The following is a 27551-nucleotide window of genomic DNA, read 5'->3' as shown; positions in this document are numbered from 1 at the left end:
TTTGAAATAACCAGTGGCAAATCTATTCAAACCCTCCCTGCTTTTTTCTACCCTTAAAAATTTATCTCAGATAAGACTTGAGGACATTTTCTTTACTTTCTCAAACTACTCTCCTCTAAAAAGCATGTAGCTTAAATCAGCAGTGTCACCTCTTTCTTTTTGACATTTTTTAAAACTTACTGGTCTGAAATCTTTATTTCACTAAATAATGATCTATTAGAATGTTAAAGGATTGATAATCCCTTTTCAATTTTAGTTCTAAGGAAATGGGTCATCAACTTTGAAGTTAAGCAAAAACTGAAATATATATATATATAAATATATAAATAAATTTAACACATCAAAATTCATCCTAAGTTCCATTGTTTAAAGTATTTAACATATACTTTAATGTTGAATGAAACCCTCAAAATTGATAGCTACACAATCCCTAGTTCCAAAATTTCCATCCAATTGATTTTATAATTATTCACACTTAACTAAAAAAGATTTAAGGTTTGAGTGGTGTAGGGTTTAATATAAAGAGATCCTTTAATGTGGAAAAAACCAGAGATGGACATAGAAAACTATGGAGAAAAGTTTAGGATTATTTAATAAACTCATCAGAATAAGCTCATTTAAGTCTAACTGTATCCCAGAGGTAAAAAATGGTCCTGTTTTTTTTTGGGGGGGGGCAAGGCAATGGGGTGAAGTGGCTTGCCCAAGGTTACACAACTAGGTGATTATTAGGTGTCTGAGGTCAAATTTGAACTCAGGTCCTTCTGATTCCAGGGCTGGCGACCTCTCCACTGCTCCACCTAACTACTGCTTTTGTACAGTAGAAGCAGGCTAGTTATTTTAATTCACCAGATTGAGATTAATTCAACCTTTTGTCTTTCCTACTAAATAAGTATATTGCTAGCTACCTCCAAAAAAAATCACTAAATTGTTATAGAGACCAGATGACTGAAGGAACAATCACCAGAAATGAATGAGGAACACCTTTAAAGATGTTATCGCTTTACTACTGCTTGGAAAATCATAAAAGGGCAGACAGAATCATTAACTACATCATTTAACCTGAAACCAGGTTTAAAGAATCAGGATATGATCTCTTTTCCTTTTATGAATTTTTTAGGATTGGCCAACCAAAAAAGGATAATGTAATTTACATTCTCAATGATCCTATGCAATTCAATTTTGGTACAAAATAAGAACTACAAATGTATATATGTAGCATACTACCAATTCAAGTAAGCTGAACTTAAAGTATACAAGAATATTCAAATAAAGGGTGTATCCCAAATTTTCTACCTTCTTCCCTATTTCATGCAGTGTGCCTTGTGCATCAGACAACCAAACCTACCATACAGACATCAATTTAAGCCTCCCAAGTAAATGAAGTTCTTATGAAAACATCTATACATTATAAAAATTAAATCATATGATGTCACAGTACATTGATTACTTGACAAAAAGCATAATTAATTTTATCAATATTTATTCTGGAGATCAAAGTGGTCAATTTAAAAAAATAGCTTACCTGAGTGAAAATTAATTTTCTTTGTGTAATTTAGACTGACAGATTTTCACAAGAAATTTTAAATACCATATAATTATCCATAATTTACTTGTTTATAAAACTGACAACAGAAATTTCAAGTTTATATTTAAAGTATCTAAATTGATAGCTTTTTTAAAAAAATCAACTTTAAATTATCCAAAAAACCAGTTCAAAATCTAAAATACTGCCTACTCAGTATTTTTAGCTTCAAGTCAAGTTAAATAAAAATATATAGATATAACAAATTAGGTAAACTACATGTTTTCTTTAAAAATCTTTTAAGGATCATTTTTCCCTTGAAGCTGAATTTTAGAACGATAACCAAATTTCAATAATCACTTCTTATATGTTGGATTAATTTCAATTTCTTAAACACAAATCACACTAAGGGACTATACCCTGATAAAAACTTAGCTTATGGTAATGACCTTCCTAAAAATACAATTTCTGCAACTTGATTCCCATTTTTCATAATGCAGATGATTTGTGCATTTCACATTCAACGAATACTTCCTTTATGCCAAGATAGGCAGCCTTCAAAATTAGTACCACATTAAAGATTTATTTTACCATAATTTTAAAAGGCTAAAATGATAGTAATACTTCTATTTAAAAATACACACGTGTCCATTTCTTTTATCTTTAGATAAAAATTATGTTCAAGTGGATGAAAAAAAACCCTAACTTGCTCATTTTCCCAACCCCAAAAACTAAAGGGAGAGAAAAAAACACCTGGATACAATGTTCAATTAGTTTCATTAGAAAAAAGTTTCATCTGGTCAAATGTTTAGATAATTTAGAAAATATCAATATTCAAAATGAATGATGCTGAACAATTGTGCCCCACAGCAGAATAGCCATAATAATTCAGACACAAAATGAAGAGGGACCCTCAAATGTTTCATTAAAAATCAGAGTACAACATCTATATTTAAACAACTTTATTAACAGTCAAGCAGTGATTAACAATTCACATCTATTATGTCACATCATACAAATGTAAATACAAAATTACTACAGTACAATATATATTCTCTGCATGATCCAAAATATTTGGTGGCCCCAAAAAACTTTCTTTAAAATTCAGCAGCTTATCAAAAATTAAAACCATATTCTATTTAAAATGAAGTTCTGTTAGCACAGAGTCAGACTTCAAGGTATATCAATTTAGTACAGCTTTGAGAAGTTGCAGGAGGATGTTTGAAGGAAACATTCTAACATTGTGTGGCAGATACAAGAAACATTAGATTTAAAGCTTTTAAGCATAACTCATACAACCTATAGTTGTCAGCAGAAAGATCCAGTTGTTTTCACTAATGCTAAACTACTAAATTATTGCACCCAATGTTAACAAAGTATTAAATTGAAAAACTAATTCATTTACAATATTTAAACCTATTTATCCTTGCAAATGACAATCTAAATTTAAGTAGTGCCAAGTAAACCTAATTACACAGTACTTTCTTATCGCTGCTTTCATAAAATTATCTACACCCTTAGTTTGGTTATATGCTCAGAGGAAAAACAACAAAAGTATGGGTGAAAGTACAATGGTACCCCTTTATAATGCTGGTTTGGGGGGGGGGGCCAATACTGACACCTAACTGTAAAAGCTATGTAATCACTTAGTGTATCATATTCTTTCCTGGGATGTGATCTGAATATCTGAAACTATAGAATACCTAGACATGGCATAATGGGATTTTGCTGTAAGTCAACTAAACTGGCATATTAAAAAAAAAGTAAACAACTGTTTTGCCTGACCAATGACAGCGCTTGGCAAACAGATTTGGCTAGGTTTTTTTTTTTAAAAGCATATTGGAAAGGTTTACAACTTCCTTCAAATCATGCATATACTTTGCTATTTTAGCCTCTCACTAAAAAAAATCCACAAGTAACTGAGGGATGCAAACCACAATATGGCAATTGGATTATCATAAAATCAATTATTCTAACAATTACATTTAGAGATTAAATTAGCACATATAAATATCAATGGGAAAAAAGTCTTATATAATACAAAGAAAAAAAGCAAAACCCCACCATATTAGAAAGCATACAGGTGAATAAAATTACCCTTCTGTAATGGTTTTTTTTAAGAGGCATTGGAGATGTCTCAATATTTAACACAATATGTAATGAGTATCTGTATGCAAACTAAATTGGTGCCCAACCTAAACAATACTAGGTGGTATTCTTAGTAATTAACTGTAACTCTCTGAAGATTTAAAGTACCCCCAAGTCCCTTAGTAGATAGTCTGTAAACCTTGTAAGGTTCTTAAAAAGATTTCACTGTCTACATTTTAATAATACTAATGAGAAGGTGATAATATTCATTTTAAGTTGTTTCTATTATTTATTAGCAATAAACTTCATATGCAGTGCTTTATCTAAAGATATTTTATTTGAAGGACTTAAGTTGAAATTAATGCATGATACATTTTTCCCTTAGGAAGAATGCTTTTGCACCGTTATGTTAATACATTCAATATGAATAAGATAGATTACCTATGAAACCAATTTTTCCCCCATCATAAAAGGTTTTATCTTAAATACTTATAGTGTAAATTTAAACAGCCCAATCATCCCATTTTCAGTTACACAGGGTGCTATGTCTTACAAGTAACTTTAGGGGAGAAAATATTCCATTTGTCTATTCTTAAGTTTTTGGCTAGGTGGTGAATGAGGTGGGGAAGCCAAATTCTCCCATCTTGAGGTAAACCTGCAGGTAGTTTCCCTATAGAGGTTTTATACAACCCCAAGTGCTAATAACTGGGTAGGAAAATTGGGCTAAATAGGAAGTTCCTCTATGAAATACATCTAAAAAAAAAACCACATATAATGAGTTTAACAAGCATGTGCCCCCCCCCAACAAAAAAGGGTACAAGAATTTATTCACCTGAGATAAAACTGGTATCTGAAGATTTTGTAACTGAGTATGCAAAGTTTCAATTAAAGAAAGCCAGTTAAATCTTAAAATATACATTTGATTCTATTTTACAGTATATGCAATTTACTTCAGAACAATGCAAAAAGTAAAGTCTTGACAAAAAATATCACAGTGTCTATCAATGTTAATTACAAAATGAAAGCTACTTAATTTTTCTTTTAAAGATGAATGGCTTTACTAAGCTTTTTAGTTTCCACTCTTAAAATGATGTATCTAACGTGTCCATTAAAATCAAGTAGCAATAATCTAAAGCATCAGAACTGGCTCTTAAAGGATTATTATTTACACATTGATTATTTTGAGAATAACCAACTAGAAAATGTACAAAATGATTTTTACACAGTATGAAGTCATTAGAGATTAGACAATATGAAAAGCAGACTAATTTCCTGAATACATAAATGAAAACATGTGGCATTAAATTCATGTACTATTTTAATTTTTACTTGGAACTGCCAAAAGATGCATTTAAATTATATTAAATACACTTTCTGTTACCAACTTAGGTTGATCAGCAGCTTTTGTTCACTGTTAGAATCCTTCAAAGAGGGAAGCTCAAACAGGAAAAAGAAGGCATATATAAAAACAGTAAACACTGACCTCCTGAGGTTCCTACAACATAAAAAATATTCAAGTAGAAAATCTACATCACTTAGCAGCGGCTATTTCTGTAGTTGAGCACACTAACAGCACTTTATTCAGTGTGTAAGGGAGCAGATGAAGTAAGCCGTGCTTTTAGCATGCCAAGAGGCAGAAACACTGGAATGTAACAAAGACAAACTCACAATTCCATGAACATTCAGTCAACATTCAAAAAACTGTCAAGACTACACCACAAGAAGATGCTTTATATATCCCATGATGCAATAATTTGAATCACAACTGTTAATGCTGAATCAGAATGGATCTTACTTCAAACTAAAAACTTAAATGGCTTCTGCAAATCTCTATTATACTATATATTAGAAATATGGTTTAATGATGTACTAGCAAAAAAGACCCCCTTCAAGAGAATGTTTCAGTCTCAAATAATAGTAGTCCTAGTTAAGCTTTTTTTTTTTTGTCAATTTTGAAAGTATCATCTTCCTACTTCTGAGACCAGATTGACAGCCCTTAATGGGCACAATTCTAAATATACCTATAAATGTGGTAAACACTTGCACAAGTGAATCTATGGTCTAATCTAACAAGTGACAATGCTGCCTTTAATCAGTATACAATTATCAAAATGAAACACAGGTCCAAATACTGAATTATATCTATATATGTATATACATGTGTGTGCATATATGTTCATATATGCACACACATATATTTACAAAAATTGGTTTTAGCTTCTGTTTGGAGTGAATTTTTGTCATTTCTATCTGAAATGTTTAACCAATACTTATCTTATAAAAATATTTAAGTTTGTATCTAAGGTGTTTCCCTTACCAAACGGTTTCTTTGTAGCACTTAGGTTCTATCATTTAACAAAATAGTGACCCAATTTAGAAGGTTGAGAGATTAACCAGGAAGCAAATTCAAGAGCTTTGAATGAAGCAGTAGGATTTGAAAGCAAAAATGTGACATGCCTTTTTGATCTGACTTATAAGGTGCTCCATATCTGACATAACTGAATTTACTTTATTCAGATTATGCATCACATACTCCAAGAGCACATCGCCTACTAAAATTTGCAAAGCCAAGGTGAGAGTGGGCAGAGGGAAAAGGAATGTGTAAAAATTCTGCTGCATGCTATCATGCACTTGAAATTATTTTTAAACAGCATTTATAAATTCACACACACAGCTCAAAACTTCAGTGCAATGGCTATGTCATTCAATACCCTTAAAGAATAGAACCATGCAAAGAGGAGCAATTTCTTATAAAAACTGTTATCTAGTATTCATTCTGCAATGCAAAAGTGAGAAACTAAAAATACAAAAAGGTTGTTATGGCTTAATGTTTTTTTTTGTTGCAGATTAATTATGCAGCATTTGAAAAATGGAAAGGTGTGGCTTCATCTCTGACCAGCAGAGTTAAAAGAAATCTCTCCATTTTCCTTCCTCATCATGGGATACACTGTTCAGGCAATCTAAATTAATAAAGACTTGCACTTTCATGTGGACACAAGATCAAGTGTACCAGTTAATTTTCACATTCACAGTATATAAGAAAATACACATGGAAGGAAAAGTAAAGGGTTAACTTAACAAGGATTTATTCACAGGAATACATGTAAGTAGAGAAAACAACAGAAAAGCTAAACAAATGAAATGAAGAGGATCCAAACCATCTTTCACTCTGTTGCTTTTAACTTGCCCCTTGTGCTTGTGTCAGGGCACAGTGGGCCACCAATGGGGCCCTGCATGACATCCATAACTTAAACATCTCTTTAAGATCATGCTTTGAACAAAAAAGAAAGCTTAGACGGTATATGTTGAGTGGGAACAGACATTGAAATACAGCAATCGGGTCATCAACTTCTACAATCGTCTTGACGTGCCAACTAACATCGATGCAGCCTTTACAGACCTTTGACCATGAAACTCAGTGTGAGAAGTTTGGATAAAATCGCTAGGAGCATATAACCATGCAGAAAGCACGCCACACTGACAGCACAGAGCCGAGCTTGCACAGGTAGATCAGCTTTCCACATTGTGCAGGTTACACACGATACAATATCAATCTTATTCCTAACAGATCCTAAAAAGATATTTCAAGGCCTAACTGTAAACTACAGTACTTTATATCTATAGTCTTAATAAAAATAAAATCCACAGAATCTTAAAGGAACTTTAAAGGCAGGGCTATATTGAACTGGTAAACTGCAACACAAACTGGCGCAACACAGGCAAGTGAATACCAATCTCACTCTAAGGGATGCAAGCATGCTACTTTCCCACTAGTTTAAATTACTCTCAATCACTATGAGCCAGAATGCATGCCTGAATCTTAAACTGCACATTAATAATGCCTTGGTCTAAAAAGTAAATCTATTAAAGTACAACCGTCAAATTATATTCACTACATTAATGTTTTAAATGTAAAATTAAGCTGTCAATCTGTAGTCTGATATGCCCCTCCCCCATTTCTCCCACCCCCATCCCCCAAAAGGTGAAAGGAGCGACTCATTTGGCATTTCACAGGGCGCTTCATTTTAATTTGTCTTGTTTTTATTTCCAACTTTTTGTGGGGTACCTAAATTGTAACTCACAGGAACCTGCCTCTACTATGGGTAGCAAGCTCCATTTTAACTGTACTAACTTCATTTGTGTAGTTCTTCATTAACATGCAAATAACTAGAAATCCCATCAATTGGGAAAATTATGTAGAAAACCCTTATATTAAATTAAAAAAATAAAAAAAAGCCTCTTTACTGTTTGTAACCCCCATTCTTAGGTTTCCTTTATTGTGCGCTAAACAATTTTTTCCTCTCTTTCTTATCCCTATGGTTCAATTATATGGTTCTTGTTTTGGTACAATTCCCCATAATATTTCAGAATGTGCTGTTTGGTGAATAGATTCTCTTTTTTTGCTTCTTCACATCCAGTGCGGAGTTGTAATAGGAGACAGATTTCCACCCACAAAGGCTCCAGATGTTAAAAACGTTTCCCAACATCGACTTAATACAGTGACGGCAACACCTCCCTCCCGCCCCTCCCAGTAGGGTTGGGATTGTACTGTATTCCCTACTGGTTTACCCTTCCCCCCTGTAAAGGGTAACATTTTCCCTGGGTGCAGAGGCTCCCTCATAGTCTCCCAAGACTGAAGGACCTGTAAGAAAACAGAAATTTTCTTTTACAAAATAGATATGTACACTGATATTAAAACTACAAATTTCTCCACCTAGTTAATGTCTTTTTTATCCCTCCCTCCATTACAAGTTAATAATATTCTTTAAAATAATTACACACACACACAAGTTTAAGTGCATATCTCACTTAAAGACTAAAGGAAGAGTGGCTAGGTGGCGCAGTGGATAAAGCACTGGTCCTGGAGTCAGGAGTACCTGGGTTCAAATCAGGTCTCAGACACCTAGCCGTGTGGCCTTGGGCAAGCCACTTAACCCCATTTGCCTTGCAAAAAATACCTAAAACAAAAAAGGAAAAAAACAAAAAACAAAAGACTAAACAAAGTTAAACAGGTAGCTAGACTCCATTTGCAAATAAAAAAAAATGAACATGATTTCTCCCCAAATTTAAGCAAATAAGAATACTGTTGCTTTCCTTTGCCTATTTGTCATATAAACCAGAGGTAAAGATTGACTGGGGGAGAACTGCTCAACTGGAGGTAACATGCATTTTATAAATCCTTTTGGCATATCCTGAAGTAAATGAAGGCACTGTTCTATACAGGCTAACTCTCAAATAGAGCAATCATCCTATAAGTGGTTAAAAAACTAAGCTAAATTATTTCTTCTAGATTCTTCACCAGTTTTTAAAGTTAAAGCTCCTTTGGCAGTTTTTAAGGTTTTTGCAAGGCAAACGGGGTTAAGTGGCTTGCCCAAGGCCACATGGCTAGGTAATTATTAGGTGTCTGAGACCAGATTTGAACCCAGATACTCCTGACGCCAAGGCCGGTGCTTTATCCACTTCGCCACCTAGCCGCCCCTCCTTTGGCAGTTTGATGAAATCTATGGATCCCTTTCTCATATTTTGTTAAAAAGAATCAATTATACTGAAATTTAATTATCTGTCCTTGCTCATTGTTCTGTCTCCACTGCTCCTCCCTTGCTGCCCCCCCTCCCCCAAATTTGGTAGTCTTATTTCCTAGGCAGTCAATGTTCTCAGCTAGGGCTTTGGATGCTAAACAAAGCTAATATCAAGTATATTTTTACATCAACTTTTACCAATATTCTTCCATCTTTCATGAAAACCTTTCAAAGTAATGTTATTTTTACATATTATAGGAACCTCCGCAGGATTCAATAACAAAGAAAAAACATTAAAAATATCTTTATGTGGTCTGAGGGCAGGATCTCACAATTAGAAACTGCCATGAAAGCTTATTTTAGTCTGAGGGGAAAATCCTTGATTTTAATCCTGACTACCAAAACAGAATATTGTAAAATTCAAGTGGCTTAATGATAGGAAAACACATTAACAAAATCTAAACTAGTCAAATGTAAAGTGGTAATCATTACCAATATCATTTAAATGCACCTAAGATAGTAACTGGTCCCTTAAGATTAAAGATGAACAGCTACATTTAATCAAATATCGTGGAGATGGCTGAGATGTCCATCTTCTAAACCTTGAGTGCTGGCAGATCAATAGTCAACCCCCATCCAGGGCCATGCCATGTGTTACAGAGCATGGTGCATTCTCACTGGCCCTTGGCCTCCCTCTTTCAGCACTCAAGAGACCATTGCTATAACTGGACCTAGGGGCAGCAGGCAGACTTTTCTCATCACATTTCTGACAATTATGACCCCAAGGACAGTGTCCATAGCTAAGGTCTCAGCTAAACTTTGCTGACAGACAGAACTAATCGCCCCACACAGAACTAAGCACAATTCCATCATATGTGACTTCTGCCTTGAGGCTTGCTCTGAAGCCCCAGTGAGGCGTGAAGAGCGCTAGGCCTGGAGTCAGGAAGGGTTGAGTCCAAACAGCCCTCTGACATGGTGAGCCTGGTCACCTGCTAACACACTCTCCTCAACTGTAAAATGGAGGCTATAATAGCACAGTATCACCAAGCTATGGAGTTGACCAATGATGGATGGATGCATTCATGCATTCAACTCATCACTTAGCAAAGGGCTGGAACACAGGCGCTTAATAAAGGTCTTCTCCCTCCCCGATTCCCCCTCTTCATGACCTCAGAACTAATTCCACACCCACAGATATTAAATTAAAAGTCAGATATTTCTAACTGGCCCCGTGAAAAAAGGTGAATTTAATTTTTATAATATATGAGGCCACGTATCTCAGATAAAGTGATGTCAGATTACTACAATTCTGAGACTTGCCTAGAGTCAGAAAAGCAATTCTACACACATCCAACTCTTGGCTCCAGCTTCTGTGTAAAGAAAAGACACAGCTAATCATATTTTAGGTATGGGGACTCAAGCAGAAAGCTTGTGAGTGGCCAATAATCATCCAAAAGAAACTTTAAATATCAGCCCCTTCAACGTGCTTATTATCCACTGGAGAGTTCAGAGGATCATAGAGGTGAAAAAAAGGAAATTACTTAGGCACAGAGCCTTACAAAGGGTTCACACTAAACTCACAACCACTACTGTGGAAGGTAGATGCTCATTCTACAGAGGAAAAACTGAGGCAGACTTGAAGTAGGCATGTCCAAGGTCACCCAGCTCGGTCTTCCTGACCTCTGGCCAGAAGAGGACTGTCTAGGCAAAGATTGAACAAACTTTTCATTATGGGTCCACGCTCACTCTTTTAATGCCTGTGAGGAGCTAATGATGCTTTAAAAGTGCGCTTGTGCCATTTCAGTTATTGCCAGACACTTTATTATACTTATTAATTTGATTAAATATTTATTCTCCTAAAAACTAAGTATGATTCATGTCCTTCAAAATTTAAAATCTTGAAAAACACCTTCACAACTTTGTATGATCAACTTTCTATGATCATATTATTCCTTCATATAACACTCCACCACTTTTTAAGAACTTACCCCTAATCATGGGACTGCAGCCTAAGTGCATGAGATTAAACTCCATAGTAAGCTGCAAGACGCTCTTTTAAAGGAAGAGGAAACTGGTCAGAGAAACGCCTCCAATTTTCATCCCCAACTTGATTTTTAAATCCATGAAGGATCTGTGGGTAAGAGAAAGCACATTTCAATGTTAGTTTCTAAATATTTAAAAATTTGTACTAATTAATCACTTTTTTAACCTTTCTGAAGCTGTATACTTTTTTTGTTTTGCAATGACTTGCCCAAGTTCACACAGCTAGGTAATTATTAAGTGCCTGAGGCCAGATTTTGAACTCAGGTCCTCCTGACTGACTCTAGGGCTGATGCTCTCTATCCACTGTGTCACCTACCTGCCCCCACCAGTTGTATACTTCTTAACTTTATTACAATTTCCCTTTTTTTTGGAGTGAATTTTAGAACTCAATTTGCTTTGGGAATTTTGAGACATCCCTTTATGATAAACATTAGATTATAAAGATGCCCCCTTTTTAATGTCACACTTGATGCCATCTAATAAACAGCAGAAATCATTTATGACTCCTACCCTTAGAGCTGCTCCAATACAAAATCTGATTAAACAGACTGAGTAAATTTACTTGGACAAAGCCTCCAATAAGAAACACTTCTTAGAAGAAATAATAAAGCTTTCACATTAAACACACACACACACACACACAAAATTTGGCTGCAACAAGATTTCAAAAATTTTACTATTATTTAGTGGTTATATTATTCAATTCAATTATTCAAGGCCTAGGAAATCTTTTGGTTTGAAAAGAATTAAAAGTCATCACTTCTGTTACGCTAAAAATCTTGCTACTTAAAAATTATAAATGAATTCTGCAATCAAATACTAGGAATCTAGTAAAGCAAGTTTTTTTTATTGAACTGGATGAAAAAATCTAAAAGCTACCACTGTCAAAAAATTCAACTTAAAATGCGTCATCTGATAATTGATAGAGCACAACATATAATTACTCTTAAAAAACAAATTTGAAGCAAAAGGCAAAATCCTAAACCAAGTAAGTTAGGATCTGAAGGAGTAAAATCTTTAAAACAAAGCTATGGTTGGTTGGTTACCTTACAGAACATGTCTCTGAGATCATCTTTTGGACTAATCCACGATGCAACAGCATCACAAAAAAATATAAAATCCTGTAATGTGAAATAATGAAAAATTATCAGGACCTAAAATTCTAATTCCATGTAAGCATCAACATGGCATTAAAAAAACTATTTAAATAAACTTTACAATAAAGAAGTAAATAGGCCACGAACTTTTAATTCACCCCCCCATGATCTCTTTATGCATTTGTAGAGATAGAGATATAGCTCATACTACAGAATCATGGCAAGAGACTATAGATACCAATTTACATTTTCTTCTCATTTTTAATGTGCCAGACCACACTGGTTTGGCAATACGAAGCTTTGTTTCCCTCTCTCAACCCATTCCAAATGTAACAAAATCTAAAATTCTTAAAAGTTAAATCCTTTAGGGTCTTAGTGTGAAAAATCAGGCAGCTCTATTAGGAAATCAGGACTAAAACTAAAGTATTCAGTAGCTATTAAAATGACAAATGTGATCACTAATGATTTGGTTTGGCACTGAAACTATGGAGAGAAAGTGTGATAGTGAATGTAAAGATGAACGTAAGTTTGAATCCAGTTGTGTAAATATCTTTTATAACCAAAAGGCTCCTCAATAATAAAATCAGTAGCCTATATTATCTAAATCACAAGGTTCATGGGAAGAAATAAGATTAATTGGCAATATATTCTGCAAACCTATAATCTTTTCATGTCATTGCCTATATCCATAAAAATGTACAGCAAAATCCCAACATTAAAAATTGGATATATGTATATATGTGTATTTGCAAGGCAATAAGGTTAAGTGGCTTGCCTAAGGCCACACAGCCAGGTAACTGCTAAGTGTCTAAGACGGGATTTGAACTCGGGTACTCCTGACTCCAGGGCCGGTGTTCTATCCACTGCACCACCTAGCTGCCCCCAATTATTAATATTTTTGTTAAATGTACCTATAAAGTAGTATTTGAGACTGTTTCATTTATATGTAACACACAAACAACAGGCTTGTGAATAAGTAATCTGTTGATTAATATAAATAAACCCCAATGTGATTTTTAAATATTAAAGAACAAGAGTCATGGCAGCTTGTTATTAAAATAACAAGTCTCTCTTCTGTAAAACTTTTAATTGGGGCGGCGGCGGCTAGGTGGCACAGTGGATAGAGCACCCGCCTTGGAGTCAGGAGGACCTGAGTTCAAATCCGGCCTCAGACACTTAATTACATAGCTGTGTGGCCTTGGGCAACCCATTTAACCCCACTACCTTGTAAAAACCTAAAAAAACAAAAACAAAAAACCCCCCTTTTAGTTGGTATAAAAAATTCTTTAAAACTAGTTCATTATGTAGATGGGCTTTATGTGGAATTCAAAATTAAACTTGAAATGAGACTTGGAATGTAGGAAAAAATGCTTGAGGGCTAGTTATATATTCAGAGTCAAGAAGGTAGATTGATCTAAAACTCTGTAGGTTGTTCTGACCATAACTTAGTAAGAGGGAGAAAAAAATACCACCACCAAGATATCTTACACAAAGGAAAATTATCACCCCCTATATTAATACAATTATGTACCAACACATTGATCAGAAGAAAAAGATACATAAAATATAGTGTAAATATTAAAACTGCATAACTTAATAAACATAAAGCCATAAATTGCTATTCATTTCTTTAAATTTTATATTAATCAACACTTTAGAATTCAATCATCAAATTTCTTATAACACCAAGTATTATATTTTGACTTCAGATATGAAAACCTACAAATATTAAACACTTAAATAATTCAGGCAAATTTCAAATTTTCTAATTTTTATTAATATCTACATTATATATATAATGTATTATATATAGATTCAATCATAGAGCAATAAGTGACATCATAACTGGAGAAAAGCAATGATTTAAATTATGAAATGAAACTGGTCATTAAACAATAGACAAATAATTCAGTGGAACAAAGGCTTTTATTAAAGTTTTTATTAGTTTTATTAGTTTTTCTAGAATTCTAGATTATTAGTTCCATAGCACAGTGAAGCATCAGAATGTAACTTTAGTCCAGTGCAATTTTAGTAATTTTTTTTTAAAAAGGAGGACCTTTCTCACCTCCAACATCTTAATGCATGCTTAAAAGATACTTTTATTTGGTATTTCCCACCAGCTCAATATTATAAAACATTTACCATTAAAATTGTTACTGTGAATAAATAAAAGTCTAAAAGAATTGTAGGGACATTATTTTGTTTGTATGAATGCCTTATAGTCCACTTTTCTGTTACATTGAGGACACTTGTATGGATCACAACTTTTTTAGTCTTGATATGTTTAGCTTTGCCAGGGTTATCTTTTTCCCCCTTTATTTCTTTTAAGGGATGGGGTTTCTTTTTGGGCAGGAGAAGGAAAAATCTATTGGGAAATGAAGATGATTTAAAAAACCTATCAGGGATGCTCATCTATTGGGTAACAGCTGAACAAATTGGGGAATTTGATTATGACTGGAATGCTATTATTCTGTTAAAAGAAACAAGAAGTAATATGTTCTCAGAAAAACCTGGAAAAACTGTAAACACAAAGTGAAATGTATTGTGTATAAAGTTAAAAGCAACATTACAGGATTATTAGCTCTGAATGACTTAGCAATACAGATGGAATATTTCCTTGATAGATGTTTATAACATAAAATAAGTCAATTGTTTTCTCAGTCAAGAGGGGTGGTGGGAGGAAGGGAGAGAATTTGGAACTCAAAAGTTTTAAAAATGAATGTTAAAAGTAGTTTTTACATGTAACTGGGAAAAAAGTAAAAAATTAAATACCACATCTTAATCTTTTCTTACACATTTAATGTAGAAACAGTTTAACAAATACATACTGAAATGATCAAATATCCTCAAAGGGGAAAAAAAGCAATTAAACAAACTACTATACACTTTTTAAAAATTATTTTTATTATTTTAAACTACAATGCTTTTAATGAAATATCATTTTCTGAGTAAAAGGTTCAAACTGTCAACAGTTATTTGTCAGTGGAATGGAAAAATGTCTAGCCAGATATTTCCCAAGTTAGGACATAGCTGTGGAAGTCCACAAAAACTAGTTCATACATACGGTAATAAAAGGACAATTTCAATGACTGTTTCATTACATGCTTACTATGTACACAAATTCCTATGGTCACTTAGCAAAATATTCTTTAAAAAACTGTTTCTGAAGTAATCAAATTTGCAATAACCATCAAAAGTTACACTGTACTTTAAACACACAAAAATAAATGCCTATACACTCAAAAATCAAGTCATTCACAAATGTTACATTTTATGATTTCCTTCCACTTATCACATCTGCACTTAATCCCTATCTCCCTACCAACTCAACTACACTATACTTCCTCTGTCCTTGAATTTATAGACCCTTTGTGTCCAGTGATTCATTGGAAGCTACCAACTCCCTCATTTTACTTTACAGATAAAGAATCTAAGGCCCAGGGAAGAGAAGGGTCCCCTCCTGCTATTTTATGGCTGCACCCCAAGCTAATGTCCTGGACTCTCTCACCTTTCCCTCTATTCTGTCTCATTTGGTGATCTCATCAGTTCCCATGGTTCAAATATCTTTACACAGATGACTCCCAATTCTAACCTAACCTCTCTCCTCAGATAGTCAGGCATCACCACTTGTCTTTTGAACACTTCAAATTGCAATCTCTGTGGGATCTTAATACATTCAAAAGAATGGTTTTTCCCCCCTCCAAATTCTTCAATCTTCCAAACTTTCCTACTACTGCCAAGGGCACAACTATTCTCCCACTTAGCTAGATTCTCAACCTCAGGATCAGCCTTAACACTTCACCCCACATATCTAAATTGTTGCCAAATCTTGGTTTTCTCATCAGAACATCTCTGGTATGAAGAGGTTATTATTGTCCTGATTTTCTGATCTGTCTCCCAACCTTAAGTTTCTCCTCATTCTAATGTACCCTCTTCACTTGCAAAAGAGATTTTTCTAACAAACTCTGGAGCCTCCCTACACCAGTAGGCACTTGATGCTCTTAATAACTCAAACTCTCCTACTCTTCTTACACTTTGATTCCCTACACATATTTCCTTTGGGAAATGTTTAACTCAAAGATTAATATTGGTGGTTTATGGTTTTTCTATGTCAATATACTTCCTGCAGGTATCAATTTCTATTTGTGTTTGACAACACTGATTTAAATACTATTTGCTTCTGAGCAAAATAGCAGTAGCAGAAGTTAACTCAAGTTCCTCTGACTCCTATTATTCTTTACATTATACTGTCTATGAAGTTGAGAAAACAAGAGTTTAAATCAGGTGTCCAACTTCGAATATAACCTTATATTTATTTATTCATGCATGCATTCATTTATGGCAATGGGGTCAAATGACTTGCCCAAGGTCACACAACTAGGGAATTATTAAATGTCAGAGTCTGGATTTGAACTCAGATCCTCCTGACTCCAGGGCCAGTGCTCTATCTACTGCACCACCTAGCTTCCCCCTTATATTTACTACAAGATCAAAAAAATATATTGAATTCTATGTGACTCAAGACAAGTTTTTGTTGGGCAATACAGCCCAGAAGACCTAATCCCTATATGTGAAAATATATAGTATTTCAGATTCAAATTTTTAGGCACAATTATCAAACTGGTACACTCATTATACTAAGTAATTATTTTATCCAATTATAATTTTTATTTGTATTTTTGAGGCAGCTAGTGCAAAAGAGCTTTTGTAAAATTTGGATGCAATAAGATTATCATTAAAGCAATTGCATTCCGGAAGTATTTTTTCAGAAAATGCAGAAAGGAAAAAACCACAAACTGTTTGAAACTGCACAATTAAGAATATATTTTCTAATATACTTTGTAACATATGCTGAGTAAATGAAATTGTTCTGTATTTATGCTTGCCTTTGCTAAGTAAAGGAGATCTCTTCATTAAAAAAAAAAATTTCCTCCTTTTGAAAGCTCCTTGAAGACAAGGACTGTTTTTATGTTTCTTTGTATCTGACACATCTAAGTACTTAATAAATAGTTGACTTTACTCTGTAGTACTGGCCTTGCTCTACAGCTAAAAAACAACAACCCATAATTAACATCTTTCTGTTGTTCAAAATTTTTTAAACTTTTTTATATAAAATAAAGGGAAGAAAAGCAACAGGAAAGGTTCTGTAGGAATTCCTTTTATGTTCAAAATAGTGCATGGACTCCTGAATTTAAAATACAATATTTCAATCAGTAACTAGTTATGTGCAAAAGCTGCTTTAGGAACAAATTTTAGTAACCACTAAGTATTTATTTATAGTAGATAAGTTTTGCATGTAAATTCTTGAACACACATAAAACCTATTTTTTAAAACCCAGCTTGCATATTTTAGTTAAAAATAAAAGTTAAAAAACTGATCTTACTTGGATTACTCCACTGGGGTTGACACTGATCATAGTACAAATCCCACGAAATGCTGAATCCTTTTCCTCATTGTCCCTTATATTCCTCAGAGAGGTACACCTATTAAATTGTAGAAGTGAGCTTTAGTAATAAAGTAAAATATGCTTCTGTTATTTTACTAACAGTATTTAATGGAATTCTATTTAAAGAGTTCTTGGAAAGCTAAAAGATTCTCAATAATCCTTTTGCTATATCATATTTATTATCAAGTAGTTAAAAAAATGAAATTCTTATTCCTTAGTAACAAATTAGTTATGTGAAAAATGAGTGACTGAATTTAGATTTTGTACTAGACGTGCATCAACTGCTGAATTTCAGCCATGTGAAAATTACTAAACTAGTCTGAAGAGTTAATACGAAAGTATTCCATTAAACACCACTAAAAGGTTTTTTTAGTTTCTGAAAGCTATAAATTTTAAGAAGCAGAACATAGAATATACTGCCACAGTATAAACTACATATCAATACAACTTATGGTAAAAAAAATATTTAAATTTTACAGCAGCAAGCAAACAATTTTTATACATAACAATCTAAACATCTATTTCTTAATGCAATCCAAGATTTCAAATTAATTTCAAAGTAATGTAATGCACAGTCTAATTTTTTACATCTGCATGCATCAATATTGTTCAGGAGGATTTTTAAGTGCTCTGTAGGTATAAATCAAGCTTTTAACACAGCAAGCATGTGACAATCTTATCCCATGCATCAATTAGTCGTTAGCCACAACATAAAATAAATATACATGACGATGCTACTGAAAAACTCACAAACCTGATAGGACAAGATTAGTCACATGGTTGGCAATGATTAAGGATTGTGATTTTGTAACCAACTGAAAATATATCTAAAAGTGAGATAGAGAGAGAGAAAGAGAAAGAAAGAAAGAGTGAAGAAAAAATGAATTTAAAAAAAAAGATTGAATAATACACACCAGGGTCTTATAAACTGCTGTAGCATGGGGGCCACCTCTTGAGGACAAACGTAACCAAGACGACCAATTGTTATTGCTAAGGTAACGCAATCACGGTTATACACCACCAAACGCCAACCAAGACATGAGCAAATGAGGGGGAAGGAGAAAAAATAAAGAAAAAACAACAAATAACTCAGAAACAGAAACCAACAGAATCTGTGTATGATAATAAACATAAGATTTCACCAGTGTTGTTTATTACCACCCCCTAAAAATAAGGGGCAGCAACATATATGGCATACTTTTGGGGAAAAAGAAAGCAAAAGGAATTAAAAAAATTTTTAAAGATTGAGAGAACACCAAAAACACAAGCGATTTTGCTTCTCCCACCCAATTTATAATACCCATATTTGATGATACACTAATAAAAAGACTGACTTGGAGTTTACTTGGTATAACCTAGTAAATATTTTAAAATTTTGATGTCAATAATGGAAAAAACTGAGTATAGTTCTTTAAGTTACATAATTTAGGTAAATTTACATTGTATTTATTTCAGAATCATTTATATTGAATGGACCATCAAGTATGTCTCTTTTAAAAATTTAAATCAGGTCTTTTCATCTCATTAAATTTCTTTATGTAAATGATTACCCAAATCAGTAGAGTTTAATCTCAAGTGTTAAGGTGCTCACTGACTGAATGGAGCAAGAAACAATTACAATGATGAGTCAAATCTTATTTCAGTAAGTCTCCACGTTACAAAAAAAACTTCAGGTCATTATTAATTTTAAATTACATCCAAATTCTAATACAAAAAAAATTGAACAAGAGTTTACTTTAAACAATTTGTTCCACCTATTTTTAAAAGCATTTTTATTACATGATTTTGACTATAAAAATCTAACTTGATTTTCCGTTTTTATTATAAAAAGGCATAGTGGAAAAGTAGAAATAACATAAAAAATAAAATGCTAATTTTTAATTTTAAAAATTTAAATGGGAAAGTAATCACCAATATATAATTGCTTTCTTAATATGAGATGAATCAAGTGCAACTCAGAAGTGCATTCTACAATTCAAAAATACATACATAAATGAACACATTTATACATTAAAAAAAATAAACAAACACAGAAAACAAACCAGGAGGTGCTTTAATGGTGTTCTCTCAAAAAACTCACAAAAGGTTAATATTTCAGAAAAAAAGGGTGGGGAGAAAAGATAATGTTTAAGGATTACTTGAAGCAAACTACACAGATAATACTAAAATCCAGCAGATTCATATGAAGCAGAGAAAGAAAACCTATATCCAATAGACACAAACTATGCAACATTCTCATTAAACAGGCATAATGAAACATGCAATAAAGCAGATGATGTTCTATTAAAAAGTTCAGTGTAGGATATACTAGTTTAAAAAAATAATTTTGTTAAACAAGCATTGTATAAGTAATCTTGTTGTATTACTTAATGAAAGCAGAGTAAGACCTGGTTTCAAAATTCGGATCTAGAAAATATCTAAACTATCGTTATCATTTTCCTTTTATATTTATAAAATTCAAACTAGATAAAATTGAAAATTATGGAAAATCAATACACTTTAATTGCAGGAAAGGTCTTGATTTCTAAGAAGTTGAAATGTAATGAGACTGTTTCATTCTTTTTAACTATATACACAAGCACCTGATGCAATGTCTTCCTTACAACAAGTACTTGATTCGATGAGACAGTAACTTTTAAAAGCTACATTATCTCTAATGTAAAACTTAACACAGTTTTGTCGGTGAGAAATATGTTACAGAGCAATCTCTAAGTAACTAATTATCAACTGTATTTTCTTTTCTTTCTTTTGTAAGGTTTTTGCAAGGCCAACTGAGTTAAGTGGCTTAAATGTCTGAGGCTAGATTTGAACTCAGGTACTCCTGACTCCAGGGCCAGTGCTCTATCCACTTCAACACCTAGCCACCCCTCTATCAACTATATTTTCATGGAATATATGAACTTGGGTTCCATCATTTTAATCCATTTTCTAATTTAATTATAGTATATTTCAGTTAATGTTCTAGCATATACTGCTACAGATTCAATAGCTGATATCCTACAAAAAACTTTATGTACATCACATTCAACATTTATTTGCAGCTATACATTCACATTTAAAAACAAAGGTTTGTTTTAAATAAAAATTAATATATATATATAAAAGCTATAATTTTATAAGAGTAAAATACTTCAATTCTGGGTGAATGCCATATACAAGTACTGCATTCAACAAAGGAAAAAACCTGATAAGATTCAAATTTTTTCTTTTTTCAGCAATGTTCCTTGAGAAAACAATCAGTACTTATACAGCCAAACAACCAGATCTTTTTAAGATTTTAAAAGATCTCTTTCCATACTAACTCCAACACTTAAAATACTTTAGAAATAGAATTAAAACAAATCTTTTCCATTACAATAGATTTTATTTAATTTTTCTATGGAATCTTTAGAAAAACAATCACAGATCATAACTAAAACCAGACACCAATTACATAGAAAGAGGAATGAGATAAAAGGAAAAGATTTAAAAATTTATTATTTAGAACTATCAAGAATACTAGAAAAATAAAATAAACAAAAAATAGCTATTTATTCTATAGTATGGAGGGTGATCTTTTAAAACATATATATACATGCTCTTTGAAAATGCAAAGGGAAACAAGCTCCCATAAACAAATCCCACAAAATTTTGTTTAAGTTCACACTTTGAAATTAGTTACTGGAAAGAATAAAAAATGTGCATGCTAGTAACAACAAATTAACTTTCAACAGCAGTGCCATATCCAATGTCTCAATCTATCTCAAAGTTATAAGCTTTGGTATAGGGAAATAAAGTAGCCTAGGATATAACTTCTGCAAACTTTTCCCCACATGTATATGTCCAGCTCATATGATTCGAAACATTAAAAAGTTAATGTGTATAAACACATATATGAACAATATTTTCTGAACCAGTATACAAACTCAAATAGTTCAAGTAGTTCAAGTATTATTTGACTATGAGCCATATTTTAGGCTAAAAAGTTTCATTATGTATTAAGAAAAACAAGGAAAACAAATTTCTAATTGTCTTGTTTGCTCTTTAGTTTTACAATACTGGTTCAGGAATATAGCTTTAATATACAGATGATTTACAAATATTTATTTTAAAAAGCTGGGCAAATGTTAGTATTGGTATGGTTTTTCTGAGCAATTTAAATTAAAAGAATTTTAAATGCAATTAGTTATCCCTTCACCACAACAGCTCAGTTATATGGTACCTGTATTCTCTAACAATGTCTTTGGTGTGTTGGGTCTGTTAATGATTTCTACAAGCTGGTGCAACACCATTGGAATATAAGGCTGCATCTCTATGCCTAGATAATTAAAAAAAAAGAAGAAATTGTAAGAAAATTTTTAGAGCTGTATTTACTGTAATATAACTTCATTTTATTAATTTGATTTTTGTGCTAAATCTGACACCAAACATAAAGAGTAAATGCTCATTTTAAATCTGTTTAACACTTACTAAAAAAAAGAAAATAAGTCTTACCCATTTGGATTGAAATTTCTCCAATTGCCCACGTAGCATTGTTGCAGACTGAAATAAATTCTGGATTTAAGTTGGTTCCCAATATTGGCATGAAATCAGCTAAAAAGAATAACATATTTTTAAGATATACTGTAAATTGACTGAGATCTCTTAACTCTAAATATACTCTGCTTCAAAGAAACAAAAAAATGCCAAATTATATACAAACTTATCTATGGGGGGAAAAGTAGAATGGATGCCACTGACTACAAATTGAGATTCTTTAAAGAATATTCATTATCATTCAACATATTCTTTCAGAGCAAAAAGAATTCAAATTTTAGAACTATTAATGTGTTTCTCTGAATTAAAAGGGTATTGTTATACTTTTATAGGTCTCTCACGAAGCTAGATACAATCTTAATTTTTTATTTTTCGCTTGGGGTCATTTAAAAACAATTCACCAACTAGACTTTAAGGTATTATTTTTACTATAATGTAAAATCCAATGTTTTTACAATATTTTACACAAATATTTCAAATAAAACCCCAAATTTGAACTGGTCACAGATTCCCATAGTTTTAAAAGATTAAGTAAAAAATGCACCCATTTAAAAAAACACAATGCATATAATCCAGTGTTTTAATTTTTTCTTTCCTTCTCTCATTCATCTATGAAAGGCGTATTTGGTTAATCATCTCCAGACTCTTTCCTGTTACTCCAAAACCAGCTTCCCCCTTTGAGTTCTAAATAAGATTACAGGAAGTTTTTAATGCTTCATCTTTTAAGAATCCTTAATGTTGGTTGGAGTGTATGAGTGATAGGTAAAGGGAAGCAGAAACTGTGCTATATTTCAGTTCTAAAATTGTATTCTTGACTTGTTTTTGAAAAAGATAAATTATAATCCAGCCACTTGGATAGGAAGAAGATGTAATGCTAGACCACCTTATGCTCTTCACTACCCCACCACCCTATTGGTGTTTTTTTCCATGCAGAAGCGTAACTGCAAATATTTGACTAATTTATATGACAAATGAGTAGATTTGTCACCACACAGTATTCATTAAAGGAAAGCCAAGTTAATCATGCTGAGGATGTTATCATTATAGAGTTAAGTGGGAGATAGGTAAGGTCATACCTATGCAAGGTTTAACATGCTGAAAGCATGCCTTTGTCAGGTCACCTAACAAGGCAAAGGAACTCTGTCGAACTTCTGGCATTTTATCCTGAAAAAATGAAGAAGAAAGCCATCATTCTAAATCAGAAAAGTATATGTAGACTGAAGACATTAAAGAAAAGGTTACAGACACATTAGGTGAAATAATACTGCAAGGAGCAGCCCATAAAATACTGGCATGGGGATTGGCTTTAATTTATTAACCATTTTATTGTAAAATGTCATTCAGGGCAAAGTAACAGAGTATTATGTCTTGCATTGATTGGTTCAATAAATCTTACCTGCATGCATTGGTACATCAGTGTTAGAATGTTACTTCGAGCTACTAATTGTTCAATGTTGCCTCCAAGTCCTTCAGCTAGGCCACTGAGTAAATCAAGAGCCACAATCATGAAATCTTTATCAGGAGCCTCATATTGATCAGGTTGAGCATTGTGCAACTACAATTTTAAAAAATGGTTTTAAAATTAATACTTTAAAATATTCAAGAAAAAGGTTAAATTTTTTAATTGGACTATGCCTACTGTTAATAATTAACTGTATTTAGCAGGCTAAGAAAACAGAAAATTATTATAATGAAAACAATGAAAATACCATGGCTTGTGCAAGAGTCTTCTGGACAAGGTTCACACAACGCTGATAGACAGGTTCACAGTATGGAAGGAAGCCAGACTGCAGGGCCGTGGCAACCGAAGACAGGCACTGACACAAGAGTCAAAAATATATGATTGCTTTTTTTGATTAGAGTCAAAGAGATGTCTGAAATCACAATTCAACAAGGCAAAGTGAAACCTTGTATATATCTAAGTGGTCATGGTTAGGTTCTCAATATGCAATCAGTAAGGCACTAATTGCCCCCTCAAGCCTTACTACTCCTTTTTTCTTGTGTCTTCTTTCCCTACTCCTTCCAGCTCCAATCTTGTGACCCTATTTAGCCAGAGTTCTTCACATTTAGCTCAACCTAGATGCACACCCTTGCTCTCTAGCCATCTTTGCAAACTTCTCCACAAATATGTCCATTTTCTACCTTTATACTCCAGGAACAATAATTAAATGAATAGTATAATTCCCAGAAAGGAGTATTCTTCAGTTGCCCCATGGCTCCACACTCATTTACTCCTAACCAAATCATCTTACCCTGGGGTTACCTTTCCTACATAGCTTTTATTTCTATATTAGAATGTTAAGTTTCTTGAGGGCAGGAATTGATCTACCTTTTCTTTTTGTATCTTCACGTCTTAGCACTTAACATATAGTACGTCTTTAATTCATTTTTTGGCCATTTATTCAAATACCATTTAACATCTTTCCGTTATGTATTAGGAGTCAGTATTTTTACCATACTTCCCTCTATGATGCCCTGACAGCAAAAACAAAATTGACAACTAAAAAACCCACCAATTTCTAATTTCTATTTTAGCAAGGTTATGCAGACATCAATGGTCAAGAACAATGGTTTCAAATGGATTTTATTCTCAAGTGGGGTTCATCATATTTGGACTGAACAGCAGCATATTTAACAGTCCATTCCCATTATCCACACCCGAAACAAACCCATATATATATATATATATGGTATATATATATATGGTATATATATATATGGTATATATATGGTGTGTGTGTGTGTGTGTGTGTGTGTGTGTATTGAACATTGAGCTGGGGAAATGGAAAGAACATACAATACTCAGTCTGCTCTGAGGATTAGAATCACCATTGCAATTCTGATGCTCTTCTTCTTCCCTAGTTCTTATCACAAATATTTACAAATGCTAGTTTCAAAATTTCCTAATTTTACTTCTATCCCTAACTATAATCTTAGCGAGTTTAATAAGTTTCTATACCAAATTAACCCTTTTAGGGTTATTTGAAAAAACTCATCTCTAAAATTTTATATCTGGAAACTCCACTCTTTAGGGTCACAGGTTAGAATTAGAAGGGTTCTTAGAGATCACAATTATTAAGGATACTTGTTCCTTAAAAGATACTGCCAATTCCTACTCATTTTTAAATAAGAAAGTTTATCACAAGCAAGAATTTAGACATTTTTCTGGTCCTCTTTCCAATAACTTTTCAGAAAGTCTAAGTCATTCTAAGCAATATCTCTTCTTTGCATTCTAAAGCCTAAACTGTTTTCCAGTTTCACATATCTAATAAAAAACTGTCCAATTCATGAACACAAGAAATCATTGCTTCCCTGAATGTAAAAAATTTATTGTACATGATGTGCCAAGCCCTCTGACAATGTATTCTGTTTTAAGAGATAAGGTGAAGCTATTTACATTACATGTAATATTATTCATGTAAGTAGACCATGATTTATTGTCAGTATTTCAACTGGTACAGTTTTAAAATTGTTTTAGTCTGAAATCATTTATGTTCTACTATAATACCCCACTGCAATGAAGACGCAACCTCTAGCCTGTCATACTTAGGTAGGAAAGGGTGATAAAAGACTATATTACCTGTTACTCAAACAGTCTAACTACTCAGGTGCCCATCACTAGGATGTTGGCAATTAAAAAATTCCTTTGGTCACTGAAAATTTTTTTTTTTTTTTTTTTTTTTTAGTTTTTGCAAGGCAATGGGGTAGTTAAGTGGCTTGCCCAAGGCCACACAGCTAGGTAATTATTAAGTGTCTGAGACCGGATTTGAACTCAGGTACTCCTGATTCCAAGGCCGGTGCTCTATCCACTGTGCCACCTAGCTGCCCCCACTGAAACTTTTAAGACCCTAAGAGTGATCATCACAAGAAGGAATAACAAAACAAATAAAAATAGATCAAAGCACACTATGCATGTAATTATCACAGTTACAACTTAAATGATAATAAACATTTTGTATTTCACCATCTTTCAAATTAGAGTTATCAAACATGTTTCTGCAACACTTCTGACTGTAGTAAGGACCATATGAAGAAAATTCAACTGAGAAAAACTTAACAAAAATAAATATAAATACAAAATAATGATGTTTTTTTTTAAAAGTAAAAATGTAGTCCATAGGAATCCTTCTGTATAGTTTAATGGCCTCCTTTTCAATCTGAGTTTTGATACCACTGCTCCAAATGATCTTACCTCAAGTAAAGGGAAGAGATCTTTATCTTCATCTTTTAGCATGTTCCATTTCTGGATGAGTGGAGGCATTAGCATCTGTATATATTCCTATTTATACAGAAGGAAAACATACATTAAAAAAAGGGCAATTCCATGATAAAACAAAGCAATTTTAATACTGAAAATCAAGGATGAGAAACTGTCCTTAAGACATCTGACCCTATTGTTTACTTTTAAAATATTCTAAGTTTTATACTTCTATCTGTAAGACAGTATACATCTCCAAGGTTCAAGATTAAAAGAATTGTAGTTTTTGATGTCAAGTACATTAGTTTCTTTAAGGGAACTAAGAGGAGGATTCACAACTACACAACTGAAGCAGCAGCATGATTTGATGGAAAGGGCACTGGGTTTGAAGTCTGGAAATGGAAGTTAAAGTCATGGCTGACAAGCATTATGGGACGAGGGCAAATTCATTTAATCTCTCTAATCTCTAGAATATTCTGTAAAATGGGATACCAATTATGAACCACATAGCTATATTTTTTTTCTTACCGAACTCAATAGGGGCTGAGATGTAGCCTGAAACTAATATTCTAAAACCAGGGTAAGATAATCTAAAAGTGAAGTTAAAATAAAAAGGCTTAAAGTATTACATAAATGGGAATTATTAAAGATGTTTTTCATTTAACTGTAGACAGTTAAAAAGAAGTCAAGCAAAAACAGTCCGGGTCCAGATACCCAAATTCTCAAAAATCTATCTAAAACAAATTAGGGTGGCTAGGTGGCGCAGTGGATAAAGCACCGGCCCTAGAGTCAGGAGTACCTGGGTTCAAATCCGGTCTCAAGACACTTAATACTCCTGGCAATATCAGTTCTCACTATAGTTTGTATTTGATAACATTTTTTTCAGACTAACAAGCTTCTTCTCTTGAAGGTGGGAACACATGTAGAGGAAATAGCTGCCTTATCTGTGAGGAAATTTAATACTCCTTGTGTTTGGCCTTATCTAAATTCTCCATAAATGGTATACATTAAGATTCCTGAGGTCTACTTACTCTAAGTAGTCCATTTGCAATGGATATCAATTCCTTTTGAGTATAAAAGTATGTATACATGTCAAAAATTCAAGAGCCTCTCACTCAAGTC

The 27551-nt window shown here is 33.0% G+C and overlaps 1 protein-coding gene across 1 annotated transcript in view; it reads right to left on the bottom strand.

Moving 5' to 3' along the window:
* Nucleotides 1–5121: 5121 nt before the first annotated feature.
* Nucleotides 5122–27551, bottom strand: part of LOC141502131 (transportin-1-like) — a 51993-nt gene continuing 29563 nt past the window's right edge. Inside the window, exons 10-20 of the mRNA XM_074206724.1 lie at nt 26424–26510; nt 23941–24048; nt 23628–23786; nt 23308–23395; nt 22190–22288; nt 21918–22013; nt 18631–18706; nt 17654–17753; nt 12219–12293; nt 11118–11260; nt 5122–8252 (exon numbers count right to left, since the gene is read on the bottom strand). Coding sequence (XP_074062825.1) covers nt 11153–11260; nt 12219–12293; nt 17654–17753; nt 18631–18706; nt 21918–22013; nt 22190–22288; nt 23308–23395; nt 23628–23786; nt 23941–24048; nt 26424–26510 — 996 coding nt within the window. The 3' untranslated portion in view covers nt 5122–8252; nt 11118–11152. The remainder of the gene's footprint in view (nt 8253–11117; nt 11261–12218; nt 12294–17653; nt 17754–18630; nt 18707–21917; nt 22014–22189; nt 22289–23307; nt 23396–23627; nt 23787–23940; nt 24049–26423; nt 26511–27551) is intronic.

This window comes from Macrotis lagotis, chromosome X, assembly GCF_037893015.1.
Source record: "Macrotis lagotis isolate mMagLag1 chromosome X, bilby.v1.9.chrom.fasta, whole genome shotgun sequence".
Classification (NCBI taxonomy): Eukaryota; Metazoa; Chordata; class Mammalia; order Peramelemorphia; family Peramelidae; genus Macrotis; species Macrotis lagotis.
The sequence above is the reverse complement of the archived record's forward strand: the minus strand, read 5'-3'. Positions and strand labels throughout refer to the sequence as shown.